We start from the raw sequence: 15,860 nt of genomic DNA on the forward strand, positions 1-15,860 counted from the left end.
TTTCTCATCAGGGTTTCCTTCCTGAAACCAGCAAGAAGAAAGTGCTCACCTCTGCCCCCCACCTTTCTCTGTGTTACAGGCACTGTCCTGAGCTGCTGCTTTGACAGCAGGGAAAGCTTGGACTGTTTACTGTGCCATGAAAACAGACAGCACGTTTTGGGGGCAGCTGGGCAGCAAGGGATTGACAGAGTGTCTGGCCAGAGACTGTAATCCCCTCCAGGCTGGGGGAGCTTTGGAAGTGCAGTGGGCACCTGGGGATGATAGGACTGCTCTCCAGAGCAGCTGTAATTTGGTCAAGGGAGACAAAGAAGGGGGTATTCATCCCCCAGATAAGCTGTCAAAATGAATTCACACTGTCTGCACCTCTCTGATCAGCCTGTCTCTGGTCAGCCTTTTCCTAGGAGGAGCAGTCACACTGCAGGGGAGCTTGGGTGAAAGCCACCAGACAGTACAAGCCACTGTCAATGGCTGCCCTTGTGAGCCCCACACCGGGCAGGACAGGCACCTCCTGTCTTTTAAAAGCAGCATACAGGCATAAAAAGAAAGAATGAAAAACAGGAGGGGTTTGCAGGAGGGGAATTGGGTTTTCCTTGGGCATCTGAAGCAGAGTGGCCCTGTGCTCCCCAAGCCGAATCTGCTTGTGAACAGGGGGGTGCATGTGAGTGCGAGAGAGAGCAGCCTGCTGTCAGCCTGTCCTTTGTGTGTAAAATACTAATTACAGTGTGACAGGCTGCCAGGCCGCCCAAGCACAAGGGTGAGGTTGCCGTGTTTGCTAGGCTAGATAATCACAGCATGTCCTGCCAGAGGACCGTGGCCCGCAGCTGTGGCCGGCATTCCAGAGGGCTGTGGCCCAATGTGGGTGGGTTTGGGGGCTTGCTAGAACAGGAGGAGAACATGGGAGTGGAGCAGGGGTGAAGAGGTAAAGTGAAGGAGGCTGTGTGCTCCTGCGGTGTGTGCAGCAACAAGGTAACCAGAACTGTGTGCCAGGCTCCGCTTTGCCACCAGACATGCCTAGCGCCCGTGGCAGGGGTGAGGCTCATCGTAGGCATGGCCAGAGCGGGGACCTGCTGAGCATCCTTCAGCCAAGCACAAGTGGATTGGTTAAGGAGCAGGGTCGCGGAGGGCAGCAAGGCTCAGGCAGCGCTTCTGCCTGTGCTCTGCCTCCCGCCTCCCTCCTCTCTCCCCCAGCCCTCCCCTTCATCCCTGTTGTGTGTGTGGCAGCTAAACACTGAGGCGAGAGAGCGGATGGCGGATTGCACGCACGCCAGGCAGCCTGGGATGCTTGCTTTTTCTTCTTCTGGCTGCCGGCAGGGCTCGGTTTCAGACATGAGTGGAGAGAAACCTAAAAAGAAAGCTTTCTATCTAGTGAGGATGAAGCCACTGAAGGAGCCCACCACCACTAACAACAATGTCTCTTTTGTGATACACTGTCACATAGGCAAGGAGATCAAACACATTTGCAGCAACTGCAGTCGCGGGGAGGAAGCCCGTGACGGTGAGTGCTGAGATCCTGTGGGTGTAGGAGAAAGGCAGGGGAGCGTGTTTGCTTGCATGGGGGGGGTGTGTACATGTGTGCGCTCCTGTCGGAGGCTGGGATGCTCGGCTTGCCCCTCCACAGATGCTAGGGAAAGAGGAAAGGGAGCGCGGGAGGAATGCGCTGGGCATCGATTCAGCCCATTGATCAGAGAAATGCCAAGAGGGACAGGTCCCCTCATTTACCACAGAAGCTTTGTGCTAACAGTTAAGGCACCAACTCTTCTTTTTTACTTTCCTTTATTCCCCCAGTTGCTATAGAAATTGCTGTGTGTATTGTTTGTGTTTTATTCCCATTCCCATGAAGGGTTTTCTGCCTTGATACATCAACTTTTTCCTTGTCGTGCTGCAGTAGAGTTTGCTTGACTCAACTCTGTATCTGGAAGGACTGGTTTACATGGAATCCAGCTAGTGTGATTTTCACCATGCTGTCAAATAAATAGGCGAAACTGTATTTTTATTGGAATTAATATAGTGCTCTTCATCAGACAACTGTTCTCATCCCTCCCCCCTCTGCTTTTGGAACTGAGCAAAACCTCCAGAGGGTATTTAGAAAGTGACGGTGTAATCAATCACAGGTGTTGCTACAGGTAAGTATATGCTTTTTATGTTTCTGGGAATGCAAATATGTGAAGGCAATAGTGACAAATTGTTTGGATCTTGCCAAAGTCAGCAATTAGAAGAAGCTGAGAGCTAAAAGGAGCATAAAAGGATTTGGGAGAAAAACAGCCTCACAGATGTTACCCTGGGTTCTTGTTTAGTGTTGTATTACTTCGTTTTGCTGTGTGGTTTTACGTGTTACTTAGGACTGAAAAGACTTGACTTAGGACTCTCTATTAACTGATGTGGTGGACAGATCTCATTTTCTGAAGGTCAGGGAAAGGCTTTTTTTGTGATAAATGTGAATATGAAATTGTCGTCATTTTCTGACACGAGGTTCTCAGTAGTTGTTGGTACTTCATTTTTCAGCTTTTGTTGTTAAAGCTGATATTGTTATTATTTCTACTACTACTACTATTACTACTATTATTAACCAAAGCTGCTTTCTTTTGCCCTATGCTGCTTTTTTGTCAACCACAGGTCTGCAGTTTAAGTAAGTGACTGTGGTTTTGCTAATGTCTCTTCAGAATTAGCATCCTGCTAGTGTGATTATAGTTTCCTTTGATTAAAAAGCAGCTAAAGCTGAAAGGAATTGCTTTTAGTGGAAAAGGGAGAAGATAGCCTGAGAAGCCTGGAAACCCACAGTGGGTTAAGCACTGTTACTGCTTATGCCATTACAGCAGAGGGAAGAATCCGATTAATGCAATGCAAAATGTTGAGTGTTTTCTTTCCTCATGTGCTGCTGGTGACAGCAAGCCCCACAGATATTAAATGGAGAGCTGTGTGCAGCAGCAGCAGCAGCAGGTACTTTACACTATTAGCATGGTTTATTTATCCTTTGAAGCAAATGAACCCATTTGTTAAAAATATGCTTTCCTAGATTAATTAAATTGATCTAAAACTCACTTGCATAAGCATCCTTTGCTGGGGTTTTGTTGTTTTTTTTTTTCAAGCTTGTACTTGAAATCCTAGCATGGTAATAAAATAACAATGCTTTCCTCTCCTTTTTTAAGGCACCCATGTGTATGCATGGGTGCTTATGAAAATATAACTCCAGTTACTTGTACCTCTTAGCAAACTAATAGGTATGTATTTGGGAACTTTATTTTCTCTCTTGTGTTTGATTATTTAGCTTCAAACCATTAGACACTCCAAGGGGAGGGTATGCCTCTTGACAGAAGATAATCTAGTAGATTTCTAGAGAGGCAAAGACTAGAGCAGAGAGACTTCTAGCCAGTAGCCTTCCAGAGCATCTCATAGGTCCATTTTCACCCTATTCTTCTGTGGGGCAGGATTTCATTCCACCTCATGCAAATAACTTTTATGGTTACCATTTAAAAAGTATGTAACACCAGTACAGCCTTAATCTTTTCTTTCCCATCAGCATGCACATCTATGAGTTTCTTTCAGAAAGTAAAGAAAATGTAGTCCAGCTATGTTGGCTGAGCACACTCTCTGGCTTGACTCTGTTTTTCAGGGCTGAAAAATGCCAGTTTTTCCCTGGTTAATACCTGTTCTAGACTTTTTGGGTTTTGGAGGGAAAGGATGATACAGTGAACTGAAATTATGAGGTAATCATGATATCAGCAGGACAGATCAGGTACAAACCTGTAAGCAGCCGAGGCATGGAGAAACATGTGGATCTCAATATGTCTGTATATTCTCACAGTTGCACAGCCTAATGTGCACCCAGGAAGGCAATGACTTAGTACTTTTTATAAGGGAAATGCACATAACTGTGCAATGTGGACAACTCCACCTTCCTATTCAAATCTATTTATAGTTTATAGATAGTCTTGCAGGCCTGAAACTGCACTACTGGACCCAAAAGTACTGTGTGGGTCCTGTGCCCTAAGCAACTATTACATGTGCTGGAACTGTGTACAAAAACTAGGCAAGGCAGTGGGATACATTGATTTAATGCAGAAATACCGTCCAGATCCAGTTATGAGTCCTGGATTCTAGTCATTATCTTAATCTGTATTCTCATTATACTACTGCACTAGCAGAACTGGAGAAGGAAAATTCATGCTGAAACAGAGAGATATCCTTCAAAGACCACTAAACTAGCAAAAGCCATAACTAGGAAAACAGCAGAAGAGATAGCTGTAAAAGTGAAGAAAAAGATGGTATCTTGGAAGACAGGTCATGTAATTTGGAAGGTGAAGGAATTTGGCCATACAGATAGACTTACTGAATTAAGGATAAAGGGGGCTGATGTGGATGTAGCTTTTTGATGGAAAAAAAAGTAAGCAGTGGGAAGCTCAAAGAGAAGCAGAAGGTTACAGTAATACAGTGGGAGACGCTTTCACATTGGTCTAAAAAGAATGGATTTATTTAATGGTAATTTAGTTGGAAAATGGAAAACAGAGAGAGGGTTGTATAAAGCAACAGTACTGGCAGTTTGGGTGACAGAACATCAGAAATGTCCTTAGAAATGGAGAAATAGTGAAACTGCATGTGAAGGAAGAATGAGGTGTGTGGCTTCATCCTGTAGTGTGAGTGGCCACGGGACATCTAGGACATGATGCCAGAGAGGCAGCCATGATAGGCTGAACCGAGAAGGAGGTCAAGTGTATAAAGATAGGAGACACCTCCAGGAATTAAAGAACAATCAGGGCTAAGGTCTGAATTCTGCCAGAGAAGGGCTGCAAGGTAGATGTTGGGGGAAGCAGGATGATAAGTAGTTGCAAAAGTCCCAAGAAAAGACAGAGAAGTGAGGAGACAGCACAAGTGGATGTATTTTGAAAGTGCCAGAAGCATGAAGAGGAATGAAAATACTTTCTGAACATAAATGTGGGAAAGTGACTCATAAGCTGTGGAGCTTAAACTGCAAGAGATCAAGACCAAAGTGAGAGTTGCATTGGGACTATGAGATGCTAAACGTCTCCTGGTGCATACAGAGTGCTTCTCAATGTACTGATTTCAGTGGCCTCTGGGAGGGCTGTAGCCATGCTGGATCACAGCAGATGACATGACTGATGAGCAAAGGAATAGTAGTTAGAGGAACAAATACAGGGAGAAGGGATTTGGCTGGGTTTTATTTAAGGTATTCATACACTGAAAACTGACTGCAAATCTCAATTTCCTGCAGAAGTCTGAGGCTGGATCTGGAACATGGTTTAGAAGCATCTCTACTTCAGTGTGGCTAGAAAGAACTGTAGAGGTTTCAGACACACCTAGAAAAAAGAAATAAAACTAGAAGGAACAAGTGGAGCTACTGAAGTGGGATACTTTTGATTTTTATGTAGAGGATCTGATAAGACAACTTAACTGGAAAGCAGTTACCCAACAGTGGATTGCAAGAGAGGAGCTGCACAAAGAAAGGTGTTTTTTTGTCAGTGACAAATGAGGGTTTTTTAGCTCAGTTCCCACCTCTGCAGAGGATCCGTGGGCAACTTCAGATGTGTCCATTTGTGTATTGCTGCATACCTAAGTTCCTTGTCTGTAAAATGGAGATAGTGGGATTTCCTTTCACCTGCCTGCTGGTGTGTAAATAGACTGTGAGTCCTTTGGGAAAGAGGGAGAGGCTGTCTCTTGGCATTTGCATTCCTGCTGCCAAGGACAGTAGGGCTCCAGGTTCTGGGGTCTCTAGGTACAAAAGTAGTGCAAATATAAAGAATATTATGAATGAACATGGCTGAAAGGTTTCAGAGTCCAAACACGGTCTGTTTGTTGTGTGCTCCTATACTTCAGGGTTTTGCTGTTTAAGCAGAAACGGTTCATTATCTTATGCATGAAAATAAGTGTGGACCAAGATACTGTTGCCGTAGGGATTTCAACACTGGTTTTACTGCTGCTGTCTTTTTACTAGAGCTTCCATATAAGTATCTTTTCCAAATTGAAAGGGGTATCTGAGGGGAAGATGTGTGTGTGGGTGTGTGTGATTCCCACCTGGAACTGGCAACTTACGTTTTCTGACCAGGAGCTGTGAGAACATTTACTTTATCATCACTTAAAGGGATTGTCTCCCAGGCCATTGTTTTGCTTCCAAAAAAAAGTAATTATTAAATGAAATAGTTATCTTCTAGGCAAGCTGTAAGTCCTGCAAGAGCTGTGCATAAAAATAAGTTTTCCTCCACTAATTCTCACATTTCAGACAGTAACTGCTCTTCCATTACCATCTCTAGAGCGAGCGCAGTATGTGGCTATGAGGCATTGCAGTCATTTACAATTGTACCTGTTAAAAATCTTAAAATATTTTGGAAGAAAAAAATTAGACTACACAGAGTGGAAAAATAGGCAAAAAGAAACCAACCCAGTATACCTGGTCCTGCTGTGAAGTGTGGGAAGCTGAGAAGCATGTTGGAGGTTTCAACGGCTGATATAATTATGCGATATGTGTCTTTAGTCTCTGAGGCATAGTTGCCTTAAAGAAAGAGGTGGGGGGGAAAGACTTTCACTGCAGACTGAAATAAGTCTGCTTGATAGCAAAGATCATAAAATAAAATTGGTTTATTTTTGTTGGTTGAACTCTGTAGTGTTTGATTTGGGTGTTTGATTTTGGTGCTAGGCCAGAGAAAGTTGTTGAGATTGAGCAAAGATATTCCACATCCCAACAGGCTGCTGGGGAGCCAGGCAGGATGCTGTGCTCCCACCAGTATCACTTTCTGCTTGGGATGATACAAGCCCTCAGCATTTTTCAGGCTGAGAATAAATATGCCCCTCTAGAAAAAAGGTGTGATTCCTACTCATGCTAACTTTCAAATAGCAAAATCCCAAGGCAGTGTCCAATAACAGGACACTATCTTTTCCCTTTTGTTTACGAAGGAGCAGGGAGGGTAAACTCCTAATGCTCCACTCCCACCAGTGTGTCTTACATGTTAGGGACTAACAGAAACTCATCAGCTACTTGTGGTTTTGTCCTGAGATCAGAGACTTAACAAGGCTGCACAGTGTTGGTGTGTCTGGGCATGGCCTGCAAGTAGGGAGGAGGGGGGAGAGGAAAAGGAAGAAAAAGGTCAATTTGGGCTATAAGAGGGTGTATTTCTGGCTTACATACGAAGACTAGCAAATGTAAATGCAAGTGGGAGATGTGTGAGGCTTCCCTTAAATGCTAATAGTTATTTCAGTTGACTGGTCTGCAGTAAAGGGAAAGAAAAAGGGTGGAGAAACAGAGGAGAGATTACATATTCTATCTTTATGTCCCAAAATAAAGCTGAAGAAACACCACCAAGCTTGAGGCAAGTCATTAACTACATATGTGCATCTATGTAGTTACTAACTCATATCCTGTTAAACTGCCTGTAGCAAAAACTGCTGGCCACAAAATGAGTGTGTTGTGTACTGTTCTAGGTTAGACTGTATTGGCAGTGGGAAGCTCACAGCCACATTTACACTGGCTGTCTCCCAGCAGAGCTCTGAGCTTACTTTGAAGAGCCCTGGAAAATGCCTTGTTCAAAACGGCAATACAATTCACATTATTAACTGAAACTAGGAAAAATACAGGTAAATATAGGCTTTGGTAAATTACATAGTATGGGGGAAAAAGTTGTACACAAGATTGGGTCTAGCTTATGCAAACATATCTGAGTCTTGTTTTCCAGTGAAAACTCTTGTGTCCCTACTGGAGAAATGTTAGCGAGCTTTTCCAGGAATTCTGTATATCTATGTCATTGATTTGAGGAGTTTTAGGAACAAAAACAACAAAAATGATGGAATTGGTCACAATGGGTGAGCACCCTCTCATTTTTGTTACACAGTGTTGACGTAAGGACACTGATAAGAAGACACCTTGATTCTTCAAGTCTTCAGAGAGAGATGGCTGGCCTGTTTCAGTCCTGTGTCCTCTCACTATTTTCTCTCCTTTTTCAATGTTTTAACTCAGCTGTCATCTTTTGATCGCATCTTACCATCCTGTTCTCTATTCTGAGAGCCAGGTTTAAAGACTTGGAATAGGTAAACCTCTTAAGTGCAAAGATTAGGGCAATACTGGACACATCATGAAAAAATCAGTTACTCCTGGGCAGTTCAAATAAGCAGATATATAAGCCATCAAGTGTGATGAAAGCACTACGGTGGTTTTCCTGTATTCAGTGATAACACTCTGCTGTAAGTATTTGTTGTCATCTTGAGTAGTATGCCTAGTTTTGATTCTTCTGTATCAAGTCAGATACGTCAGAAATACATTATAAAACTATCTGATAAACCATGAAAAAACAAGTTTTTGATGTGTGAAGGATACAGGCAGTGTGTAAAAAGAGAGGCAAGATGTGGATGATGTCATGGATTGTGGAGGAGCAGGTTCTCATCTCATTCTGCTAGTATCAGAGCACTTCAAAACATCTGATATTGACCTGGTTAAACAAGCTTGGCTTTCTGTGTCCTTTTTTGCATCATCCCTGTGCCCTATTTTATGCTTTGATTCCTGCCAGATGGGCAGTAAGTTTCCATTTCTGTGTTTTGTCTTTTCTGAGTACTTCCCTTACTTGCCTAGAGATGTGTCTCTTAGAGGATGGTTTGCACAGTTAGCCTCTTTCTTTTTTGAAACTTGGGATTCTTTAGAGGAAAATGATATATATGGAAGTATTTCACTTTGCATCCTTTATTGGAATTTTATTCATTAATTTCCCTGCTAAGCACCAGAGAAATATTTAGTATGCAAGGAGATCAGAAGACAGTATTCTGCCATATCACATCTTTTTCTCCTCTTTTTGTTTGACTTTTCTTTCAGTTTGTAACCACTACTACTTATATCAGTTTGTGCTATTATGATACCTTCTGCCTCTGTTCAGAAATGAGAGTTCATGTATTAAGCAGCAGAGTTCATTTATGGTTTCCTTGACTGATGAGCAAAACCTGTCCTTTGAGGATACTGTTGTATGTATAGAATCATAGAGTCATAGAATAGTTTGGGTTGTAAAGAACCTTAAGATCATCTAGTTCCAACACCCCTTCCATATGTAGGGACAGCTTGCACTAAGCCATGTCACCCAAGGCTCTGTTCAACCTGGCCTTGAGCACTATTTATAACATTATCATTCATTGCTGCTACCTCAACAAAAGAGGTAGGCATTCTACATCTGGGTTTGTCTTGTAAGATTTTATTCCTTGATCCACTTCAGTGACTGGTAGTAAATGTCTAGCTATTCCTTTGTATCTCTTGAGATTGTCTTATCAGACAATATGGAATTTGGCTCCCTGTTGTTGTCACCTTATTCAGCCCCCAAGTAGCCAGAACATAATTGCAGGAGCACAGGATAAGTGCATGTAGTACTACTACCTTGCTAACAGTCTGCCAGGATGTCTAAGATTAATTGGATGTTTGTAGTCTGTTAAATTGATTATGCCAGGTCTTGCACATCTTCCCAAATCCATTAGCCAAAATCCAGCATCAGGAAAATATGGCAGTTGAAGGGCAGCACCAGAGCATACAGTGGTTAAGCCAGTTTTGCCTGGATATTGCAATTGCTTTTTTAGAAACTCGAGGGTACTGTGATGTTTGCCATTGTTTAGATGGATTCAGCAAAGCTGCAAAGGGCTGTAGCTGGGGCATACTTCAAGGCCTCAGTTTTCCTTTGTGATTTCAAGTTGCACACTTCTTGGAAAATAATGATGTTATTGACATTCCTATGAGTTGGAAAACTGTCCTCTTGCTCGTTTTTGGCTCTCGTGAAGTGACATGAGCCTTCAGTGGTCTGTTGCTTTTAGTCTTGTTTTGGGACAGATTTGGGCAGATTGGTATTTTTGCTTTTGCTTGTTTTGGGATGGATTGGGCAGAGAGGAATAAGGTAATGTTTGATTTGTCACTGTCATCTGTCCCTGACTTTCCTGGCTTTGGAAAGTTGAGGCAGATATAGCAGAGCCTCTGCCTTTGGATGAAACTCTTGGATTCAAAAGAAGATTAATTGTTTCAACAATAAACACATGGTATAATTTAAATGAAAGATAAAATTAGTCAAAAGCACCATGTGCTGTAGCTTCTTTGGAATCACTAGACATATCATTCTGGCTCTGTTATGCCCGGGCCACCCTGTTTAAAAGATGCCCCCAAAATCATTGTGCCCATCAGCCATCACAAGATGGCTGATTGATATGCTGTTAAGAGAGCTCTCATGGATAAGCACTGTTCCTCCACAAAGGAAAGCTCCACATCCCAAGTGAGATAAGAGATGACCAGACCTGACTGACAGCATGTGTACATTTTCTCTTCATAGATAATGGAAATTTTGAAAGTTTGAAAATAGGACTCAGGAATCAAAAACCCAAGCATTTTGCCATTTCTCTCCCTCAAAAAATAAAACTGTTTCCAAAATGTTCAAAGAGAAGAGAATGGTAGGTTTCTATATATGTATGCTTCATAGTGTGCTAGTCAGGATGTGGACTTGGGTGTGAGACACCTAGGCTCCAAGACCTTGGTATGTGTAACTGAGATTACATTTCTTTAGCCCTAACAACGGAGGCATTCAATCTCAGCTACTTACTGGAACTCTGAAGCCTAAGGCTTGCAATTTAGATGTACAACCTTTTATACATGGGAAGCTCAGTGCATCTCTCGCTTGGGACATTTTGGGAAGGATGTAAGGTGTCCTTCAAATCTTTCCTTTCCTTCCCCCTGCCCCCAGCTGTGCAGCCCAAGACTAGGATGGCAGGCTTAGCATTGCATTCAGCAGACACCCTCCTCTGTCACTACTTAAGAGAAGGAGCTTGCTCTCTGTCTTATTTTGTATGACACTTTTCAGGCCATCAGTCTGTAATAGAAGTGCAGGGAATAAAATTTAAGTGGATCCAATTATTTAATTTATCTTGGGAGATTTTGGTAGCAAAGAATGATTTTTATTTCACCTTGCCTCCTAAGAGAAATTGATTATCTGTTTGAAAAAACAGGGAGTGGTGGTATTTTAAGTCTTTCCTTCTAAAGGTCTGGAAGCACAGAAGTGTCATGGTGGTAACACTGAGAGTATCAGGTCCTTTCAAGAAAACTGTGCCTAAGTTTTTGATGAAATATTCTGTGTCTTCAGCAGTGGGCAGAGGGATGTACATCAGCAATACAAATACCTTTGTCCTGGATGTTAGTTATCCATTTGACACAGATTCAAGAATCAGCAGATGGAAATGTTGGTAAGCAGATTTCAATGCATTGGGGATCTTCAGATAAATAATTAGAATGCTCATTAACTACATTGTGACAAATGAGCCAGACCTGGAAATGCCACTGTGGTCTACTACACCCACAGTCCACATACCAGCAAGCTTCTCTGAAGTATGTATGATCAATGTATTTGCATCCACATGGCCCATAGCTATGGTCCCTAATGTCAGCAGTCCATGTCATGAGGATTGTGGCACTGGCTTTATCCCTCTTTACCCATCCATCAGGTGCAGCTGCTTTGATTTTTCCAGTATTATAGATACTATCTGAGGTAGCACGTGGGCAGGTCCAATGTTGGGGTTTTTTCCAACATGGAGATTTTGTCAGCCTTGCTCTTGATAAAGTAAATAAATAAATAAAAGCAGTAGAAACATTATTTTCTTCTACATCAGCTGAAACTGAACCGATACAGACTGTGTGTCATGCTGCCATAGAGCTTTATAGCATCTTATCTTTCTCATTTTACTTCCCAATCTGCTTAAAATGTCAACACTGCTAAAAATTCAGATGCACAGGCTGAGCAGGCAGCAGTGTAATTGCACAGACATGTGGATGGATGGATGGATGGACGGACAGATGGACAGTGGAAGGTATTTGAACCAGAAGTTGAATCAGCATTGAAAGACCTCTTCCCTCTCTTCCTCCCACACACCAGCAAAACAAGATGCTTTCCTTATGCTAGCACAGTGGGTTTTTTGGATAAATGGCTTTGAAATTTGGGTTCAGCCTGAAGGAAAAGCCAGGTGCAGAGACTAACATGGAACTTAGGCTTTTTGAATCTGAATTGTACCCTGCTGAGGAATAGGAGTGAGATGACTAAAGCATTCATTAACAGTTACAGCCTCAAAATAATGATCTGCTGGTTTATAGCCATAAAGGTGACAGGTTGTGGGTGAGCACTTAAAGCCATAAGGGTGAATGATCTGTGGTGGCACTTAAGATGGGATTTGCTGCCTTCTCCAGCATCATAATGGAGAAAAGCAATTTCTGACTGCCTGCTCTCTTCAGCAGCCAGTCTTTGGCTCCTCTAGCAGCTGTTGGAGAGAATTAGACATGATACATAAATGAGACTTGTGAGGCTCAGTTATTAGCTTCCTTTCCTTCTAAGTCATCCCCCCCTCCCCAAGTCACAGGTAGGAACAAGCCAGAATTCAGGAGGTATTTTATTTTCTTGTGTGTTTCCTTACAATAAAGATAGCATTTTGCCTGCATTATTGATTCTAGGAAAGTACTTGAGTTACTAATGTGGGTTTGGCTTTCTATGCATTTCTGTTATCTGAGTCAAGCACCATTTTCATTGTTAACTCAATGTGCTTGTGCTGTGCATGGAAACCCGTGAGCCTAAAAAAAAAATAGGGAGATCCTGTGGTTCCAGTGAACTGATCTAATTTCTTCAATTCATCTCAAGTTGGCAGAACAGCCAGTTCACTAAGTAGCAAGACAGGCATCAGTTCACTAATGCATTTTCAGGCGTTGCATAGAGGCTCAAGATGGACAGTTCTTGGTGATACTTTTCTTTGGGGTTGCTTTCTTTTGTTTTTCTTTCCCTCAGCTGCCTTTGGACATGGGATCTGTGTGATAAAAAATAAACGTTGCAAACCTATATGAAGATGGGTGGTAATTTTAGAATTCAGCTGTTCAGAGCTAATACAGCTATTCCCTTCGTTGAGCAAACAAATGGAAGTGTTCTTCACCTGCTAGGATTAATTTATCTCAAATTTTTGCAGTATTATTGTTGTATTTGTAGTACACCAAGCTCCATTTTAAAATATTTGTGCATAAGTACCTCCAAGAATATCTGTTTTGTTTCTTTTCTCCTACCTTTGTAGCAAAATACTTGGGAGATTTGTCGTTTTGAGCACCATCACAAACATTGTAAAGCTTGAGGTACTCAGCCAGATGCCATGGTTCAGGCCAGTCTCTGACCTGCAATTTCAAACAAAATGCAGGTTTGCATGGCAAAGGCTCCAGTTCAGTTGGAAAAGTGTATGTGCAAGTTTGACTTTTGACTTAATGGAAGGAGATATGTGAAACTTGCAAGATGTTGCAAAGATTGCCCAAAAGAGGTCGGTACTTACAACCCATAGGCAACAATGTTCTCAATCTTGTGGGCAGAGGCAATTTATATGGTCAGAAATGCTCAGAAAGGCTTAAGTTGTAGTTGTGTTTTGTGGGGTTTTATCTGCTTAGTAGAAAATCTTGATAACTTTGAGAGGAAAATTTCATCATTCAAGAAAATCAGATTTCATCAGTTTGTTCTTTTGCCCAGTGCCAGCAGTGAAAGTGTGAAAAAAAAGATTATTTGATTATAATTATAAGGAATGTCAGGTTTGGAATTAATTTTATCCTACTTCTGTGTTGAAACCTCATGCAGATGCCCATCAGTTACCTTCACAATGTTGCAAAATGAACTTTACTGCCAATTTCATGGTCAGATAGCTCTGTGTAGGCACATCCTATCATGCTGCTGAGGTGCTCCACTCACATTTGCACCTCACAACATGCCACAGGTTCCTCTCTCAAACACCATAATATGAAGGAAAGTAGTCATTAAGACTATGCTGTAATGTCTTCTCTGTCAGTTTCTTTTTTCTGTAGGTGAATTTCCACATGCAGAAAAGACCCCTTTTACAGCTTTGGCTGATAAAGTTGTCTGACACCAGTAAGGAGGCACATTTTACCATGCAACCAGCATGTCTCAAGCCCACGTGAGAACAACCACACATAATGCAATTCATCTTCTCTTGCTCTTCCTGCTCATCTTATTAGTCACAATCAAAGAGCAGAGGGCCATAGTTTACCTTAATTAGCAAAGATTTGATAGCCCAGAAAGCAAAATAGATCCCTGATTCCTAAGATGGTCATCCAGTCGCTAGATGGCTTGAGTAAGGTAATTCTACTCCTTGTGACCTTTGCTGTTCACTTTGGTGTGGTCAGGATTTCATTCTTTTCTCTCTGCTAACATTATTTCCATGCATAAAGCAGCTGGAACTATTTCAGTAGCTTTTTCAATGATTGTATTTTCTTGGTTCCTTGTACTATTTTTTTCCCTTAGCTCTGATCTAAACTTTTTCTCATTTTCTGAGCTATTTCTGGTTGCTGGGCTTGGAATTATTCATGAACTTGAAGCTATGTGCATATATACTTCCTTTGAATGTAGCATTTCTTAGGTAGATATACCAATTTGATTACCTGATGGGATCCATCTTTTTTTAAAGGCAGCAACTTTTTTAAAACCAGGGGCTTTCCTCTAAATCAATTGAGCAAGAGCAATAGCCTGCAGAGCTCAGCATCCATGAGACACCGTAGAACTTAACGCTAAAAAGAGAGGGTGAAAAAAAGTGAAATCACAGCTATGAAAATCACACAGAAATACTCAGTGTGTTTTTAGTCAGCAACCAGCCATGCTTTATTCATGATTTTAAAGGAGTCGTGAGTATTTTTCTTCCCTTTGAGTACTCATCTCTGAAACTCAAGCCTGCACCATAATTGCCTAAACAGATATTTCACCACAGCCAAGGGTTTAAACTAACCATCATTTGAATCAACAAAAGAATTCCCATTATAATGGCAATCAGCAAAGACCAAATATAGCTGTACTTAGGTAGTCAAAGCAGAAGTATTCCCTTTTCCTTTTGCATTCCAGAACATGCATACAGACTGTGTTCTTTCAGAGTCTAGTGAAACAGGCTGTTTTTTGCTAGGCTGTTACTGACTCTGTTTTTTAACTCACATTTATGCTTGTTATAAATGTGCCACTTGGTGTCATTACTCTTTTGCTCTTGGCCAACCTCCTGTCAATTTCTTTAAGGAAAAGAAATAGAAGTTTCTTTTACCCAAGAGGAACAATATAGATTTTACAAGGGAGTGGTTTGAACTTTCTAGCTGTTAAATAAAAGTACTTTTTCCTTTCTCCCAGACATTAAAGTAATCAAACCTTAATTTTTTATCTTTATGATGATAGTGATGAGAGGGTACCATTTTGTTTAGAAAGCTTAATGTTTGTTACTTTGAATAAGAGTACATACTTCTCTCAGGTTTCTGAATAGTCTAAAGATATGCCTTCTAAAGTGCACATTTTTAGTAAAATAAAATAAAAATATTGGGTATTCTTACATGAGAACCTCAAAAGATAAAGATCAGAGGTTACTCAGTCCACCAAAACTCTGCTAAGAAATGAGAATCATTGAAATACTTTTCCTGGGGTTTCTCAAAATAAACAGCCAGCCTTTAGCACTACTGGTTTGTTTCCAGAAAGGTGGAGAACTGCCCTTCCATGAGGTTCCCAGTGAAAGTCCAGTAGATCAATGCGCTCTTTTGTACGAGTAACTATGTCTGCCTCTGTCCACGTGGCAATTAGGAAAATTATCACCCAGCATCAGAGGCCTAGCAAAGTGTGAGCAGCAAACCCATGGGTTCCTGTGGACTGGATCCTTTTCTTGGATTACTTTTATATATTGAAGCTGAGTAGAATTTGCAGGTCAGGCTGGAATAAGAGATAAATCCAACCATGAAAATGTAATCATTACCTGCTCCTTCAAAAAGACACTTTGCTATCAAGTCTAAACACAATACAGGGAAAAAAATGTTATGTGCTGTTATCTCCTTCCTGCTTGCCACTTAGGGTAAAATTTCC

At 41.6% G+C, this 15,860-nt stretch overlaps 1 protein-coding gene across 1 annotated transcript in view; it reads left to right on the forward strand.

Annotated features, from left to right (window-relative positions):
* The first annotated feature begins 1,245 nt into the window (after nucleotides 1-1,245).
* PHACTR1 (phosphatase and actin regulator 1) overlaps nucleotides 1,246-15,860 on the forward strand; it is a 143,741-nt gene continuing 129,126 nt past the window's right edge. Inside the window, exon 1 of the mRNA XM_034063275.1 lies at nucleotides 1,246-1,495. Within this exon, the coding sequence (XP_033919166.1) occupies nucleotides 1,246-1,495 (250 nt within the window). The remainder of the gene's footprint in view (nucleotides 1,496-15,860) is intronic.

Source organism: Melopsittacus undulatus, chromosome 1, assembly GCF_012275295.1.
Source record: "Melopsittacus undulatus isolate bMelUnd1 chromosome 1, bMelUnd1.mat.Z, whole genome shotgun sequence".
NCBI lineage: Eukaryota > Metazoa > Chordata > Aves > Psittaciformes > Psittaculidae > Melopsittacus > Melopsittacus undulatus.